This window comes from Acinonyx jubatus, chromosome D2, assembly GCF_027475565.1.
Source record: "Acinonyx jubatus isolate Ajub_Pintada_27869175 chromosome D2, VMU_Ajub_asm_v1.0, whole genome shotgun sequence".
Taxonomy (NCBI): domain Eukaryota; kingdom Metazoa; phylum Chordata; class Mammalia; order Carnivora; family Felidae; genus Acinonyx; species Acinonyx jubatus.
The window spans coordinates 6722128-6739895 of NC_069393.1; the positions used below are offsets into that span (position 1 = coordinate 6722128).

General features: G+C 38.7%; 1 protein-coding gene across 1 annotated transcript in view; it reads right to left on the reverse strand.

Moving 5' to 3' along the window:
* Positions 1–17768, reverse strand: part of ERO1B (endoplasmic reticulum oxidoreductase 1 beta) — a 61664-nt gene that overhangs the window by 7113 nt on the left and 36783 nt on the right. Inside the window, exons 7-15 of the mRNA XM_027046960.2 lie at positions 16240–16360; positions 16073–16119; positions 12574–12585; positions 10691–10717; positions 6555–6647; positions 6183–6429; positions 5069–5138; positions 2768–2854; positions 1716–1849 (exon numbers count right to left, since the gene is read on the reverse strand). Of these exons, the coding sequence (XP_026902761.1) occupies positions 1716–1849; positions 2768–2854; positions 5069–5138; positions 6183–6429; positions 6555–6647; positions 10691–10717; positions 12574–12585; positions 16073–16119; positions 16240–16360 (838 nt within the window). The remainder of the gene's footprint in view (positions 1–1715; positions 1850–2767; positions 2855–5068; positions 5139–6182; positions 6430–6554; positions 6648–10690; positions 10718–12573; positions 12586–16072; positions 16120–16239; positions 16361–17768) is intronic.

Here is a 17768-nt window from a genome sequence, read left to right on the forward strand (position 1 = left end):
CAGCACCCCTACCATGGAATTCAGGTAGCATCCTCTAGTTTTAGAAGCACGGTCATGTCTAATCTCAGGTCATCATCACGTTAGCTCTGGGAGACGACTTTCTATCATCCATCTGTCACAGAGAGGGGCACAAGCTGGAAGAGTGAAGTCATTTGCCTGAGCTCACATGACCAGTACATGGCAGGCCTGGGATTCTAGATCTCCAAACCGCGGACTCAGAGTCCAGTTGTCTTTAAAGAACAGTAAGAGAGAACACCAGGCTCTGGATACAGAACTAGAGCCAGAGGGTTGCATTTATGAATATTCTCTAGGAGACTCAGAGAAATCTGAGGACGTGAACATCTGTTTTTTTCCTCAATTTAATTTGGATTTAAAATGCTTAAATTGTTTAAAATCTTTTTCATTTAAGGGGTGCCTGAGTGGCTCATTTGGTTAAGCGTCCGACTTTGGCTCAGGTCATGATCTCACAGTTTGTGGGTTTGAGCCCCGCGTCAGGCTTTGTGCTGACAGCTCAGAGCCTGGAGCTCGCTTCAGATTCTGTGTCTCCCTCTCTCTCTGCCCTGCCCCAGCTCATGCTCTGTCTCTCTCAAAAATAAATGTTAAAAAAAAATTCAAACATCTTTTTCATTTAAATTTCATTTAAATACTTTAATTCAGTTTCTCCTGTTCCATCTTACTCATAGGCCTCATAAGTGAGTGAACTAAATTTTCCATCAGGCACTAATCACTGATGTCCTATGTCCTCTGTCATATGCCTGAAATCCCAACCTACAGAGTCATCTTTAAATACACAGGAGCAACAGGTGATATCTAAGATGGGGAAGAGCCAATTTAATTTAATGGCCCCGTTTTAACTCAAAAATGCACGTTAAGAAAACCTAAGAAGGGCGCCTGGGTGGCTCAGTCGGTTGAGCGTCCGACTTCAGCTCAGGTCACGATCTCACGGTCCATGAGTTCTAGCCCCACGTCGGGCTCTGGGCTGATGGCTCAGAGCCTGGAGCCTGCTTCCGATTCTGTGTCTCCCTCTCTCTCTGCCCCTCCCCCATTCATGCTCTGTCTCTGTCTCAAAAATAAATAAACGTTAAAAAAAAAAAATTTTTTTTTTAATAAAATAAAAAAAAAAAAAGAAAACCTAAGAAATGATTTCTGCATCACGTGGTTCCTTATTTTTTAAAACAATTCTTCCTTGACTTGACTTTGGGATTCTTTTCCTTCTGCTCTGTATTCTCAGTTCACTGGTACTGCAGGCCTCTCTGGGGGAAAACTCAAATTCTGTTTGAAACCATCTGTGTGCAAACCAAAAGCGAACTCTGTGTCTGTGCTGGGAGAATGGGGTAAGAACGAACGAAGGGAAAAGGCCGCCTCGGCTTAGGAAAGAAAAAGCAGTGAGAGGGTGTCGTCTGTTTCTTTTCTCACCATCTCAACCCAGCTTTCCTTTCCTTACTCCTGCTGCTGTGTGCCAACAGGCTACAGCCAGCTGAAGGGAGCATTATCAGGAGAGTATCTGCCCCACGACACTGAGAAGGCGATCGGACTTTATTCATTTTTCCTGGGACCTGCGCAGACCCTGGACAGTGTGGACAGGTAGGATGCCATAGAATTCTTTCTCTTTGTCAGCGAAACAAAGCAAATGACGTTAGCAGAGAAGATGATCTTTGTGGTCCTGCTGAAGCCAGCAAAACCCAAGAAGCCTTCACTGTGAAAACCGTTCTTACCTCCCGAAAGCATTTAAAAGAGCAACTATTTCCTGTCGGGTGAGTTGGAAGCCTTTAGATGGGCTGTTCTCTGGAAGCTTTTGGATTTCTTTTTCAGAGAATAGGATCTTCAGGGCAGTTCCTAAACCCTGAGTCTAAAGAAAATAGTGATACATGTTAACAATTAAATTCCTGTAGTAATAATTACTATAAAGGTTAAAAGGAATACGCAGTCACTGTGATGAGAGTCAAGAAATTCATATGAACTGAACTTTTCACCAAAATGCTAAACTGCAAATTACAGTTTCTACTTCCTCACACATTATGTATATGATAAATGTATCTAAACTATTAAGGAACCTGAATAACTTAACACTTGTTGGACATAAATTATAAGATGCTTTAACCTAGAAAATATCCCATTAGAATAACAGTGTTCAATATGTAACCCTGAAAGCAATCTTTATGGCCCCTAGCAATTCAAAACGTAGAAGCTATTAGTGAAAACCACACTTCAAAATTTATCAATTAGAACTAGAGAAAAAATTTTGTCTCTTGATCTTTCCAGGACTTCTTGTCATACTTGTAAATAAATAAGATAAAGCATCAAACAATCCTTTCACACTGAATAGACACAGAAATGGGCCTGCTTGGCAGAACTTCTCTTTTATGTGGGTTCAAGCCCCCCATCAGGCTCTGTGCTGACAGCTCAGAGCCTGGAGCCTGCTTCAGATTCCGTGTGTGTCTCTCCCTCTCTGCCCCAACCCCGCTCACACTCTGTCTCTCTCTCAAAAATAAACATTAAAAAAAAAAGAAGAAAAAATGAATCTGAGATTGTACCAATAGAAACAAATACAATAAAACCAAAATCATTAACACAAACAGGAGAGACATTCTTACACATATAACACAGATTTAATATATTCATCTTTTTCATCGAAGAAGCAGGAAATCCACACTTTAGATCCTCTAATTTCAGTGAATAATGAGGGCACTGTACTAAAAACCTGCAACTTCCCGGGAGGAAAATTTAAGGTTAGAAATAGTTTTAAAACAGAAGACAAAATACAAACCTGCAATTTCCCCCATAATCTGCATTTGTCACATCCAACGCAGTCCATTATTCGGGAGATGTTCTTGAAGTGTAAGCGGAACTCCTCCTAACGTGCAGGACATATTTTTTATGCTCATTAGAGGTTTAAAATTAAACTGCATTGGTCTGAATTGTAAGAAATAAAAGTTCTGAAGCTTATTAATGAAGGAGTTTCTCAACAGCGAAGAAGAAAAATATTTGCATTTGTATGACATAACATGGTACATAAAACGGACCATAGAAATTTATACAAGTCATTCTATGTATTAACACAAATGTTTTATTGAGGGGCTACTCTCTACAAAGTAACACTATGGGAGAAACGAACGTAAATGATAGGTGGGTTTTACTCTGAAGGAACTTCACTGCTGCCTCCATTTGGTATCTGCATAGAACAAGGGGTAAATACCTCTCTATTACGTTTGGCTTATTTTTCACATATTGCTTGTGTGAGGCCACATCGGAAAGCCGGCCTTAGACCAATGATCAATTCTCATCCTTCCCCTTAGAACCACACACTGTAATGGGTGCTCCATCAGCCCCGGTGATCACAGGGCTGTGCGATCCTCACATTTGCTAGACAGCCTCTGCAGGGACAGCTGCCTACTGGACCTTGTATTGTGCTGTAATTGTTTCCTACACAGGAGAGACTCTAAATCATGGTTTCTAGGACTCTAAGATCAGTCTCCTCTGAGGCTAACACTAGTTAAGAGAGTTTCCTCATCTTTTGCATTTGGCAAACACAGAAAATAAATTTCATTTCATTGTACCCAGGTAAACATTTTATTGTATGAAGCTAGAGGCAAGCGGCCTGAAAACTCTGGCCACCAGAAGCCCTGTCTGGCTGCCCAAAGGGTTCCCAAGAAGCAGTATCCCAGCCACAAGACAACAGAAAGAACACAAGTCCTCTGCTCTCCATTCTCATATAGTTTGTGTTCTCAGGAGCAGATGGAAAAGTGAACTGAAGTCCCCCTTTATACCCTTTGAAAAACAGCAAACACAATTTCCAGCAATTTCTAGTTGAAAGCTAGTTCCTTTCTCACTCCCACCTTCCTCCTCCACAGAAAGATCCAGTTATCCAAAAGTATAACATTTGTATAAATACTTAGAAAAAAGGCAGCAATACAAAAACATATTAATGTTACATTACATACCACAACAGCAACATGCCCCTCAAATAATCATCAAACAAAACAATCTTCCAAAACTAAAATAGAGTTGTATTTAGTATACAGGGGACTGTTACTTCACTTCAGAAGCCCCTAGAAACCCCTTCCAGAGTGAAGCATCACTCGGTGCTAATTTAGTAGTTCTTGTAGTATATCCACAACTAAGACATCTCCGAGGCAAATGTGTTTCAGAATTCAGAATTTTCCAAATTCCAGAAATACAGTACATACAGGATTTATTACGAAACATGCCACCGGAGTGTGTGGCAAAACCTAGTCATCAAATACATTAATGTTTCTGTTGCAAAATGTAAGAATATTCATACAGCGGAATTTTTAAAAAACACTATGAATACTCGTGTATCAGTTCTGGTCAGGTTTTGCTAACAAATTAATTTGCACCAAACAGAAGAAAAACATTACCGTGTTGGAGCTTTCTGGATTTCAGAACTGCTTATAAAGGATTGTGGAGCTGTACTAAAAGACTATTTGCCAGTCCATTTCAACTATTTTTATGAACATTTTAAGGGTACAGTATATTCCCTAACATACTGTAAGCAAATGAAAATACAGAGCTGCTAACATGAAGTTTGATAAGGTTCCTTAAATATAGTCTCCTTCTGATATCCTAGGTTAGCAGGTAATTTTTTTGCCTTTTAGGTCAGTCCATAAAGACAAAGACATAATAGTTCCAGAAACTGGAACATTCCAGAAGATATCCCATTAAATAAACTTTAGAAAAAATACGGTATTTATTGCCTTCAAAATGGCTAACAGTTCACGATTTTAGAATCAAAACAGGACACGCTGTGATTTTAAAGTAAGAAAACTTGCTCTCAAGATAAAGACCTTTAAAAAGACATTTACATCTACAAAGGTTCCATATTCATTGGTCAGAGTAACAAGTGAGGATTCACTGAGAGTTGGCCAGAACAGAAAGGAGAAAAGGGGAATTGAAAAGTACAGAGAAGAGGTTTTCTGTGTCATTTGTAGTAAAATCCAATCAGACCAACTTCAACAAGATAGAGAACTGGAAAGAGTTCAGATGGACAGGATTAAAACACAGCCAGTAAACTGCTCCCCACCCTAGCCCCCAAGCTCAAACTTTTTACCTTTAATGACTTGGCCCCCTTTTTGTCACCTGCAAACATGGACTTCTCATCAAAGTGCATGGGAAAGGACCTGATGAAATGACAAGACTGTAAGTTACAGACGAAAAATTCAAGTACTAGGCAGTAGAGCTCTGGCAGAATTTTCTGTCCCTTGAACAAATGCTTACACGTCATAATTTACATGTGTGTGAAGTTCAATAGCACAGGAAGGTGGCAAACAGCTCATATGTAAACTACTCAATCAAAGAGTAAAACAACATAAACATGGCTTTGTAATTTAGAAGACTGTTTTAAAGAAATTACATGATAAAAAATAATTCAAAAAATGAGTTTAAAAGCAATTTATGTGGAAAATGTGCAACACTCTTAAAAAAAGGTTTTAAAATTTAATGCATAATTTAATGCATGTTTAAATTATGCTCATTTTAACAACCAGCAAACTCAAATTTTACAAACTCAGCATTTTTAAAAGGGGTTCTATTCTAGAAGGTCAAGCTAACAACAGTCCCTCAGGTATCTACCTTCATGCTAACCCCCTTATAGCAGCATCTGAATTTAAACAGCAATGGGAAGAATACAAAACTGGCAGAATACATTAAAACAGCATTAAACTTTGACACCACATAAAATGTAAAGTTATGTTTGAAAATACAGGCCATTTGCAAGTGTGGACAGGCTGTTCTACTTGCTCTGCTGTCCTTCTGAGCATTTTCCTTCTCACGTGTGACCCTCCCTCTTCCTAACTGGCTTTCAGGAATCAGTTTCTGTTGTATTTCAAGCACTACCTCATTCATATTCAGAGTGCAGAAATTTCAGATTGCTGATAGTCAATTCTTACCTTGTATCTTTTTTTTTTCAATATATGAAGTTTATTGTCAGATTGGTTTCCATACAACACCCAGTGCTCATCCCAAAAGGTGCCCTCCTCAATACCCATCACCCACCCTCCCCTCCCTCCCACCCCCCATCAACCCTCAGTTTGTTCTCAGTTTTTAGGAGTCTCTTATGCTTTGGCTCTCTCCCACTCTAACCTCTTTTTTTTTTTCCTTCCCCTCCCCCATGGGTTTCTGTTAAGTTTCTCAGGATCCACATAAGAGTGAAACCATATTCTTACCTTGTATCTTGAAAGATATTCAGTAGAAGGGTTTTTGTGTCAGCATCTTCTTCTACATTTCCAGTGTAAAGATCAACAATTGAGCGCTCAAAATACGGGGCGACCTTTGATAAAGCTCGAAGCTCAATTAAGTATAAAAAGTACAGATTCTTAAGCCTTCTTGGACCTTCTCCTTTAGTTTCCACAGGGTCAAAGCGGCGTTTAAATTCTTTCATATTGGGTCCCCAGCTAGGTTTACCCCACGTTTCTACAGAGAAAGAGAAATACATAGCATACCTTTGATAAGTAGGTTTTTTTTCCCTCTCTAGAGAATATATTATCTACCCCCAACAATTTTTACAATAGAAGATTTCTACATAAAAATGGGATTACCTTCCAAAAGATAATTTGCACACAGATGTAAATTGATACTAGCATGAAGTCCCGATATAAGCTTATAGAAGACTCTCTTCTCCAGACACAAACCTATTCAGAAAAAAATTGAAAAAGAAATCACATCCATTTAGATAACGGAAATACTGAATCAAGGAGATTCAGTACACAGGCTTATTTTTAAAGTTAAGGTTCAAGGAAATTAAAAATAATCAAGGAATAACAAAATGATTAGATCAAGATTCTCTTACTAGAAGATTCTGACTTCTGAATGGAGTTATGCACATGCTAACCTAATGCAGAGTAAGACAGAAAATGCTGGGCCCTGGAGCTCCAAGCAGTATGGGTGTACTTGACAAGTTCCCACGTTACTCAGAAAGCAGTGGCACAGACTTTTCATGGGTTAGGGCTAAACTGTAAGCCAATATAATTAGAAAGCCACTGCTTTGGCTTAACAACAGCTGTTTTTCCCTTTCCCTTTCCTATGGCTGTCGATTCTCCGACCCTACTTGATTGTGGAGGAAGACGAGACCGCATTCCATTTCTCTTCTTCCTCCGGATTCTTTAGTGTGTCTTACTAATCCTCCACCCTACAATCCTCTAGTTCCACTGGACTATATGGTCCACTTGGTAAGGAGGCAAAACCTGGGAAACAGTAATCCAGGAATTTCAACCAAGGAAAAAAAGTAGGTTGACTGTTTCCTCTGAGTAGAATCAGATCAGACGGAATACAGGAATACGATGGAAAATGATTTTATGTAGCCTTAAGCCACACAGGCTTTTGCTCAAACAGAGGTCAAGATAATTCCACTACCCTATCCTACCCCTACCTCCATTTTTACTCTTACTACAAAAGTACTACGCATTGTGGATGTACTTAACGCCACTAAACTTAAAATAATTAAGATGGCAAAGTTTATGTTACGCATATTTAAATGGTAAATTTTGTTATGTATATTTAACCACAAAAAAAAAGAAAAAATTCTAGAAAATATTCTTCATAGACAATTTTTGGAATAGATAAAAATGCAAAAACCTAGATTTTAAGAATCCACTGAATGCAGAGCATTTGGCTTTTTCCTTCTCTTACCATCCAACAGATTTTTTGTTTTTGTCATTTTTGCTTTTTGTTTTTGTTTTTTTTTTGTAAACTCTCCCCGTGGAGGAAAAATGAACTTCAACAGTGGGAAGGAACTAAGAAAAAACCTCACTTGTAAGCTGTGGGATTTTTTAAATGTAAGAGTACATATGCGACTGGCTTTGCATTTTCCCCAAGATGTTTTAGATCTTCAATTTACCCGATGTTCTACCCTATATGGCTGTGAAGCAAGTAGCTTTTAACAGGAAAATATAATTCTTTTGAGATCTCATTCCCTAATTTAGAATTCTTGCTAGAATATTCCCATTGTCATGGATGGAGACCAAAAAGTAGAAATTAAGTTCTTTTTTGCAGCTTCTTCCTAAAAGTATATGGCCCAGTTTGAATGCTCATGGTAGCAAGGCATATAAACATCATGAACAAGTTTAATGAACTACTAAGTACTAACTTTTCCTCTAGTAAAACTTTTCATTAAATCTGTTACCAAGTAGCAAAATGATCAGATGTATAGTTCACTTTCTTTTCCTTCTAACGCACCTCTGTAAGCAGTGTTTACAGCCAGTAAAGTGTCTAAAGACCAGAGAAGGGAAAACAGGCAAAGCACGGCTTGTGAAAATTCATATGCCTAAAAATAAGAACACAGACTGGGAGACCATTCTAATTTGCAAAGCCCTCAAAACCCTTTACTTGGAATGGGGACAGGTGAGGAGTGCGAAGGAGCAGAAATGTCTTTCCGTAAACTGTGAAAATAAGGTAACTTTAAACTTTAAGCAAAATGGTTAATAATAGAAGATGTGCCAACTGAGTGTACCAATAAAACACACAGCACACCTTGTGGGAAATTGCTGGACAGCTCTTTCCTGCCTGCAGTCTGCTGGCAGGCATGACAAAGCCATCACAGTCATGTTAAGTAACATCTACAGAAGCTGATTTACAAAGGCAAAATTTACCGATTTCTATTTCTAAAAATACAGAGCAAATTCAACTATCCAATTTAGACAATGGTTCTCTTTCTTTTGGATTTAATTTCACCCAGATTCATTTTCAACAAGTGAATTACAGGACACGGATACGTAATTTTTTCTCTCACAAAAGGGCTAGATTTACTGTAACAGTATTATTGGATATTTGCACGTTGTTTAGTGATTTTCAAAGGCATTTTTACAGGCATCATCTACACGTACAGTGTAGGTGAATTGGATGGCCATTGTTAATCTCATGTCCCAGATGAGCGAACTAGATCTCAGAAAAGTTCAATCAGTTGCCTATATATAGGAGTGTTCTCTGAAACCATGTATCAGTATTCAGGGAGTCCCATCAGTAGGACACTAGAAAAGTGGTTAATAAAGAATACCCTAGAAAATTCAATATTGCCCGTAAATCTCATTCTCATCCTCCATTATCAATATTCAGAGTCCCTTACCACCTCTCTCAACCTAAATACTACTCTTCACAATTTGTATCTTTAAGAATTTTCTTCCACATAGGCCATTCATCAATATAATTCCTAGTAGTACTGGCACACCAATAATGTTCACCTTAATAATGGCCAACACAGGTACATACTACATTAAAAAAGAGAAATCAGGGGGCTCCTGAGTGGCTCAGCTGGTTGCGTGTCTGACTATGGCTCAAGTCATGATCTCTTGGTTTCTGAGTTCAAGCCCCACATCGGGCTTGCTGCTGTCAGCGCAGAGCCCGCTTCTGATCTTCTGTGTCCCTCTCTCTCTGCCCCTCCCCTGCTTGCGCTATCAAAAAAAATAAACATTTAAAAATAAATAAAAATAAAAAAGAGAAATCATTTTCACAAGGTAACATCACCAATTAGCAAACATAAAATAAAGTACTTAGTTTAACTCTGCAGAGTTCCTATACAGTTATGATTTCCTGTATCATTCAACTTGGTTATCTTTCACCGACACATTTTAACTTTTGCTTTCATAAATTAATGACAATTTGGTAAATTTTTAAAAAGCATATACCCAGTTTTTTTTTTTAATATTTATTTTTGAGACAGAGAGAGACAGAGCATAAACGGGGGAGGGTCAGAGAGAGAGGGAGACACAGAATCTGAAATAGGCTCCAGGCTCTGAGCTGTCACCACAGAGCCCGACGCAGGGCTCAAACCCACGAGCCCTGAGATCATGACCTGAGCCTAAGCCGGATGCTTAACCGACTGAGCCACCCAGGCACCCCTCATATATCCAGTTTTCAACTGAAGTTGTTAAAATCCTAGAATGCTTCAGTTTTCCATTACTAGTATTTATATTTTCAACACCAAAAAATGTAAGAGTTCAAAGTATCTACTGGGAGCTACATTGCTTTATCCTTTAATTAAACAAGTTTAGACTATCTTAACATGTGTAAACATTGTTTAATCTTCTGAAATCAAATGTACCTTCCCTCATTTTCATATATATAACAAGTACTTCCTTCCAACAAGAAGGTCTCTACCTACAAAGCAAATTTGCAAAATGGTTACTAGGAAAGCAGTCTGGATGAGTGGTACAAACAGAATGAAAATAACACCGAGGAGCCAGTTATGAAAACCCGAGGACAGTATATGCCGTGTATATCTCCCTAATGCTGATTATTTTTGGCTGACCAATAACCTCAAATTTTTCAAATAATTATATCCTAAAATACAACAACCTACAATATGTTGTTTTCTTTCTTTTTTTTTTTTTTAATTTTTTTTTTTCAATGTTTATTTATTTATTTTTTGGGACAGAGACAGAGCATGAACGGGGGAGGGGCAGAGAGAGAGGGAGACACAGAATCGGAAACAGGCTCCAGGCTCTGAGCCATCAGCCCAGAGCCTGACGCGGGGCTCGAACTCACGGACCGCGAGATCGTGACCTGGCTGAAGTCGGACGCTTAACCGACTGCACCACCCAGGCGCCCCTGTTGTTTTCTTTCAACACTGTAAAAATTAGTTGTCTAGGTAATGAATCCTGAACTTACAAAAATATATTCAATCAATCCATACATTTTTATAGGAGACTAATAAATTTAAAATGCAGATGTGTAAGTTTACCTTCTAGCCACGTGTAGAACGATTCTCCTTTTAAAAAAAAAAAGATACACACAGAATTGGGTTAAAATATTTTAAACAGTCACCTACAAATCAGAATAAATTAAGCACATAAAGTATTTCCTACGACAGATTAAGGAACACCTCTAGAAATGGCCACTGCTTCATGTGAAGTAGAAAAATAGGCATATGGTTCTAGAAAATAAAGCCCTAAAGTACTTTAAGTAACTTTGGGAAAATTTTCTTATAAATGATACTTGACTAAGCAAAATTTTTAAGAAATTTTTCAGCAAATATTATGTAATATTATTCATTAGAAGGCTTAAACATCCCTAAGTATGGTGGTGAAAGAGTTTAACAATCTTAAATTTGCTTTTCATAACAGCCATATAATGCCTTAAAATTTCTAGAAAAAAAAGTGAATTATAATCCAAAAATCAAATTAGTAATTATTCCATTTTTTCCTGAGCAGTAAAGCTAGATACATTTCCTCAAGTCTCTAGAACTCCTAAATTGCAAGAGGTAATTTTAAAATCCCTTAATTTTTAAAAAATTTTTCAGGAACATCAATGCCTAAAGTATGGAAGGACCTGACTTAGCCGTGTACTAATGCTAAAAGAGCGATTTCTAGACCAATGCTGTTCTGACTAGAAAAAAAAAAAAATGACAGCCAATAAACATCAATCTAGTTCATCAAAATAGACTTTGTGAGTTACCTATCTTTATTCTACCTGAGAAAAGCAAAGCAGAAGAAAAACTCAACACATAGATGAGCTGAGCAAGGAGTCTAGGGGATAAATTAGATAGTGGGGAATAACGTTGTCTCCGGAGAGTCTTCATACTTTGCAAAACTACACAAACATCTTCCCACAGATGAACTTATTCCACATACTCTGCCTAAGGACCATTCATCATAATCTCACTTGTTTACTCAAGAAACCCCAAACGCTATCAGGAAAAGTTGAGCTCCCCAATCCTCAAGAATGGCCTCTGCTCCTCTCCCCCAACTTAAACTACTGCTGTATGAAGTGTTCCCTACTGCTAACACGGTCTCCCCAAACACGCTGGACTCTTCTCTTCTGAACTCCTTGGTCCATGCTATTTCCTCCTAATAGCACACAGGATCCAATTTCTATCAGCCTAAACCTGTCCCATTACTCAACACTCCTCTCAAATGCCACTTCCTCCACTAAGCCTCCAGATCAGTGGGACACGATCTGTCCCACCTCTAAAGAGCTAGCTCACTTGCTGTTTTATTATGTGTGTGCAGCACTCCTTTGCCATTACTTATGAGCAGTGCTGGTCATTCCTGCTACACACTGTCAGCATCTGTAGGGCAAGGCATCATCTTTCACACATCTTTCTACCTTGCACAGTGCTCATCACTGCCTTGAGCACAGAGAAGTAAACAGCCACTGGAAATAACTATTTTGATTGTTTGGGGGCAATTTATGACTGATATTCATTTGGTAACCTGGAGTAATCAATTGGTGGCAAATTACTATTCATCAGATTACTTGTTACTGTAACAGAGGTTACAAATTACAAAGACAATAAGAAAACAAAGGCACAAGACAAACTATCTGGTAAAACTATCTTGTCTCCATTTCTACAGAACATATACAAGCAGATTATAATAACCACAAAGTGGGGAACTTGTAATCCTGGTTTCTACACTAAATATTTAAGATGGAATTTATACATCTTTCAAACATAGGGTAAATATACATTATAAAACATTTATTTTTGTCACCATTCATTGGTGGCTATTTCTGGAAAAATAGGATAAACATTTTCTTTGGAATAGAGGGAAAAATCAAATTTTGATCACTAAAAACATTTTCTCTACACTTGAGGCAAACCCAAATAGAACAGTTTTAACTCACCATCATCTTCTCCTAAAAGAGAAAACAATAAACAGGATTTTAGAAACTGTCTTCCATAGTTCAGATTTTAAACCTATTTAATTAACAACATTAAAACTTACTGTGTTAAATTATTAATTATACTATGAACCTTGGTCAGTGTATAGTGATCTTCCAAATGAGACTTCTTGATAAGAATGGAGGCCAAAAGGTACAAAATTTTCACAGATGTTTTATACAATAAATATCAGAAAGCCTCTGGGGGTGCCTGGGTGGCTCAGTCAGTTAAGCGTCCAACTTCAACTCAGGTCATGATCTCCCGGTTAGTGGGTTCAAGCCCCGCGTTGGGCTCTGTGCTGACAGCTGAGCCTGGAGCCTGCTTTGATTTTGTGTCTCCCTCTCTCTTTGCCCCTCCCCTGCTCACACTCTGTCGCTCAAAAATAAATAAAAAAATGTTTTAAAAGCCTCTGAAAATACTCCTGAAGATCACTAGTTTCAGGTACTGCTCCTCAGCACGGACACACCTTAATAAAAGTACCGCCCAAACTGTCATCCGCAAAAGCCTCACTGCAGGTGCTGCAGAGCTCCCCAGACATGGAGAAGCACTAGAAGGTTGGGCTCTAGGGACCCACAGCAGCTCTGCCTTTGTCAGCTCTGTATGTGGCATTCCGATACAAGGTTTCATTTTCAGAAAGGAAGGTTCTGCTGTGGAAACTGTTGGAAAGCCAGTTGTACATGCCTAGCTGTATGGCTGGGGAACAGCAAGCAGCATGGTGGAGACGGCTGAGGAGCTGTGAATCGACATTAGCAGTTTCAGCAGAGATGGTGTTCAAAGAGCATCGGCCAGAGCTACTGAATTACTGCATGGATCCCTCACCTGGTGGCTGGGACCCCCCCCCCCCCCGTCCCTTGTCTCCCCTCTTTCTTGGCTGTTTCTCCCCCCCTTTATCTGCCTCCCATCTTTTCCTACGTGGTGCTCTCCTTCCTCTCATCTTTCCAGTGGTCTCACACCTCTAATTTATCATAATATGGACATGAAGTATTTCTTGGGATGTGATGGTTTTGTTAAATTAACTATATCTTCTGCCTTAAAAGCCAGTGATCGAGGGCACCTGGGAGGCTTAGTCGGTTAAGCGTCCGACTCTTGACTTTGGCTCGGGTCATTATCTCCTGGTTTGTGAGATTGAGCCCCATGTCAGGCTCTGTGCTAAGCAGGGGAGACTTTTTGGGATTCTCTCTCTTCTTCTCTGCCTCTCCCTCCCCCGCCCACAAAATAAATAAATGTTAAAAAAAAAAAAAAAAAAAAAAAGAAGTGATCATATTACTCAGCCATAAAGGAAAGGAAACCCTGTCACTGGTGACAACATGGATGGACTCTGAAAGAAAGAAGTCAGAGGACAGATAACGTATGATCTCTCTTAAATGTGGAATCTCAAAACAAAACAGAACAAAACTCCCCAAGCTCACAGATCCAGAGAGCAGACGGGTGGCTGTCAGAGGTAGGGTGTAGGGAGTGGACAAAATGGGTGAAGGTGGTCAAAAGGTACCTACCGTCCAGGTATGAAATAAGTAAGTCCCGGAGATGTAATGAACAGCTTGTCAATTACAGTTAACAACACTGTATTGCATATTTGAAAGTTGGTAAGGATGTAGATTTTAAAAGTTTTCATCACAAGAATAAAGATTCTGTAACTACATATGGTCACAGATATTAACTAGACTTACTATGGTGATCATTTTGCAATATATACAAACATGTAAACATTGTGTTCTACACCTTGAACTAATATAATGTTGTATGTCAATTATACCTCAATTTTTAATGTTTGAACTCCAATCCTAAAAAACAAACAAAAAACTAATCATAAAAAAGGTCTGAAGAATGCCTTTCAAGATCTGCACTATGGAACAGAGTGTGTGGACCAGGGTGGGTGTGGGGGGAGCCTTCTCTTTTTACTTTATATAACTTTTGCGTTTCCACTTTTATAATAAATTGTAAGGTCAAAGTAGCAAAACAGACAAAGGATGAGAAACCATGCACACCCTTTTCATGATCCAATTCCCTTCTCCCCTAAGCAAAGAACATTTGCTACATTGTAAAAGAGTAGCTAAAAGCAGTCCATTCAGTCAACCTTTAAAGATGCCTTAAAGATACAAATCTAGACCGCGGAAATCCAAGTTCTTAAAATCAATCCTGGTCTGAAGAAAACATCAAAAGTGCAAGTCAATTACAGAGTTGCTAACAGAGTTTGGCTCCTTGTTGAGAGCGGACTGAAGATGTGCCCAGGTAGTTTCACGTTGATTAACCTCCAACTGTCTACAACAATGCTGTCCCATAGAAATACAACACTAGCCACATGCGTAAAGTTTTTTCTAATAAAAATTTCTACTAGTTTTTTTGAATACCCATGTTTTAAAAAGTAAAAAGTATACATGCACTACAACAACTGTACATTATATGAGGCAAGAGTTAAAGCAGTCCTATCAAAAGAATAAAGTTGTTCCATGGTAGAAGGATTTTACACTGCTTCCATTTTAAAATTTAAACAAATTAAGAAAAATGTCAAACTTGGTTTTACACTAGCCATATGTCACGTCCTCAATACAGCCCAGTGTGTCAAGTGGTAAAGCTTGGACACAGCAGGTCTAGAGTAAAGCTGCAGGCAACCTAACTTTCTGACTCCTCTACATCCTTAGGACTCAAATGTGCTACATGGATCAGCAAGAACCCTAGGCATCACCTGGGAGCTTGTTAGAATCTTGGGCCTTACCCAAGACCTACAGAATCAGAGCCTGTATTTCAACAAGGCCCTTAGGTACTTCATACGCACACCTGAAGTCTGAGAAGCACGTTATAAGCCACTGGTTCTCAAACTTGCCTGCATATTGGAATCACCTGGACAATTAAAACAAAACAAAACAAAACAATACAATACCTGGGGCTAATCCCAAAGATTCTGACTTAAGTTGGTAGAGGATAGGGCCTGGAAATCCAGATTTTTAAGAGTTCCCCAGGAAACCTCTGATATATAAGCATTACTCATATATTCTGATTTATTTCACCTAGAACTCCTACGTTAGGGCCTGGCACAGATCAGGCACTCAATAAATGTCAGTAATTAAATAAAACACATAGAAACCTTGAGACTCAATTATGAACTAATCGTATACTTTTTTCCAAATGTTTATTCATTTTGAGAGAGAGAGAGAGAGAGAAAGGGGCAGGGGAGGAGCAGAGACAGGGAGGGAGACAGGGGAACCAAGCAGGCTCAGCACTGTCAGTGAGGAGCCCGATGTGGAACTCAATCCCACAAACTGTGAGATCATGACCTGAGCTGAGATCAAGAGCTGGATGCTTAGTCGACTGAGCCACCCAGGCGCCCCATGAATTAATCTTATACTTCTGACCATTCAAATTAAGAAAAGCATAAAATAGTTGAAAATTCACTCAAAATTTGTTTAGTTACAAAGACACTTTGTAAATAATCTCTGAAAGCATGAAAATGTATGAAACACCCACCTCGGCTAGGCGCCAGAGGGTTTAAGGGACGATAAACGGATCGAGGCCTGAAAAAGCAAGTGTGAAACTCAGTCATAAAACGGTTTGATTTTTGTATGTAATGTTTTCCCTGCAGAACCATACCCCCCTTACTCCATCCTCCCTTCAGCCGTTTTCCCTCCAGTTACTTGAAACAGTTTTCTTCGTAGATGCTGTTCCACACTCTCCATGCAGAGGGCCCTTTGTAGCCAGTGTAACGCTCTGGGTTCAGCAACAGGTCGACATACTGAGCAGCTGGGGATCGCTCATCTGAACAAGAAACAAGTCATAAAAACCACCTCTATGTCACCAGTTATCTGAAATTTCACATTATAACACAAGCAGAACTACCCAAAGGTTAGAGAAAGGCCAGCTTTTCAGGTAATCTCCAATGTGAATGGTAGAATGGTTAGCACACTTGTGACTATACTTGACCCAGGGTAACTTACACTTGAGAGAGAGGAAAAAACAACTCCTCCCTTTCCTTCCGATACTCGATACTCTCTTCAGTAATGGAATGCACCTCCCCTTCTTAGAGGCATTCGTTATTCTTAAGTTTTAACCCCCCAGGATCGAAATGACCAAACAGACTATAACTTGTTCTAGTATTTTATTTCTTCCCTATGCATACACCCACCTACACACATGCTTGCAACCATTTTTTTTATTTTACTAAATATATATTGTACTAGAAATAGAAAAATTATACTGACCACGCTTCCCAAGTGTATGATTCATAATGCATGTAAGCTGGAGCGCTATATATGTTGGCCCAGATGTATTCCTTTATTTGTATGTTTCCTCCCTTTTGGTGTCATGAGATCAAATCAATGGTATACAGGCACTGACTTAAAACAGTGGCCAAACACAGTCATTAAAATACGGCCCCTCTTCTTTTCATTACCTAACAATATTCATTAACCATTCAGTGACCACAGACAGAGATTACCCATAACCATTAAGAGTAAAATGGAATCCTGATGCACACCTTCCAAGAACTACTTGGCTTTTGTAAGGAAGTAGGAATACAAAGATAATTACAACTTGTCATTACTAAATGAGTTATATCTAACTTACAGACAACAGAAACATGAAGAATACTGCCTCTATTTCTAGCCCTAACATTATATAGACATTCCACTATACAAGCCAAGATAGAGAAAATAGGTAATTTACAGATGGATGAACAGAAACTGCCCATGGACATGGATTGATTCAAGATTTAAAAACACTAATTTAAAAAATCTTCATTACAAAAAGATTCAAATTATGAAGTGAATCAAAGTGTGACTTTTATAGGAAAGTTCAAACAAAAGTTTTACAATTCACTAGCTTCTGTTACAGATTTTTAATTTGAGTTGTTCACAATTAAACTCATTTGCAAAATTGATTTTACATAAGCTTTACAATATTAAACATATCATAAACACCTATATGCATGGACATATACGTATGTACACATGTATAAAGAATGTGTGTGTGCATGTAAGCCTACACATTTGTAGGCTCACCTACAAATGCACACAATGGACTGCTATCAACCCCTTCACCCAACAAAAGCAACTAACCAACCAATAAGATAAAACAAACAGATTTAGATATTAAAGTACAAGGATTTAAAATGTAATTTTGGGCGCCTGTGTGGCTCCGTCAGTTGAGTGTCTGGCTCTTGATTTTG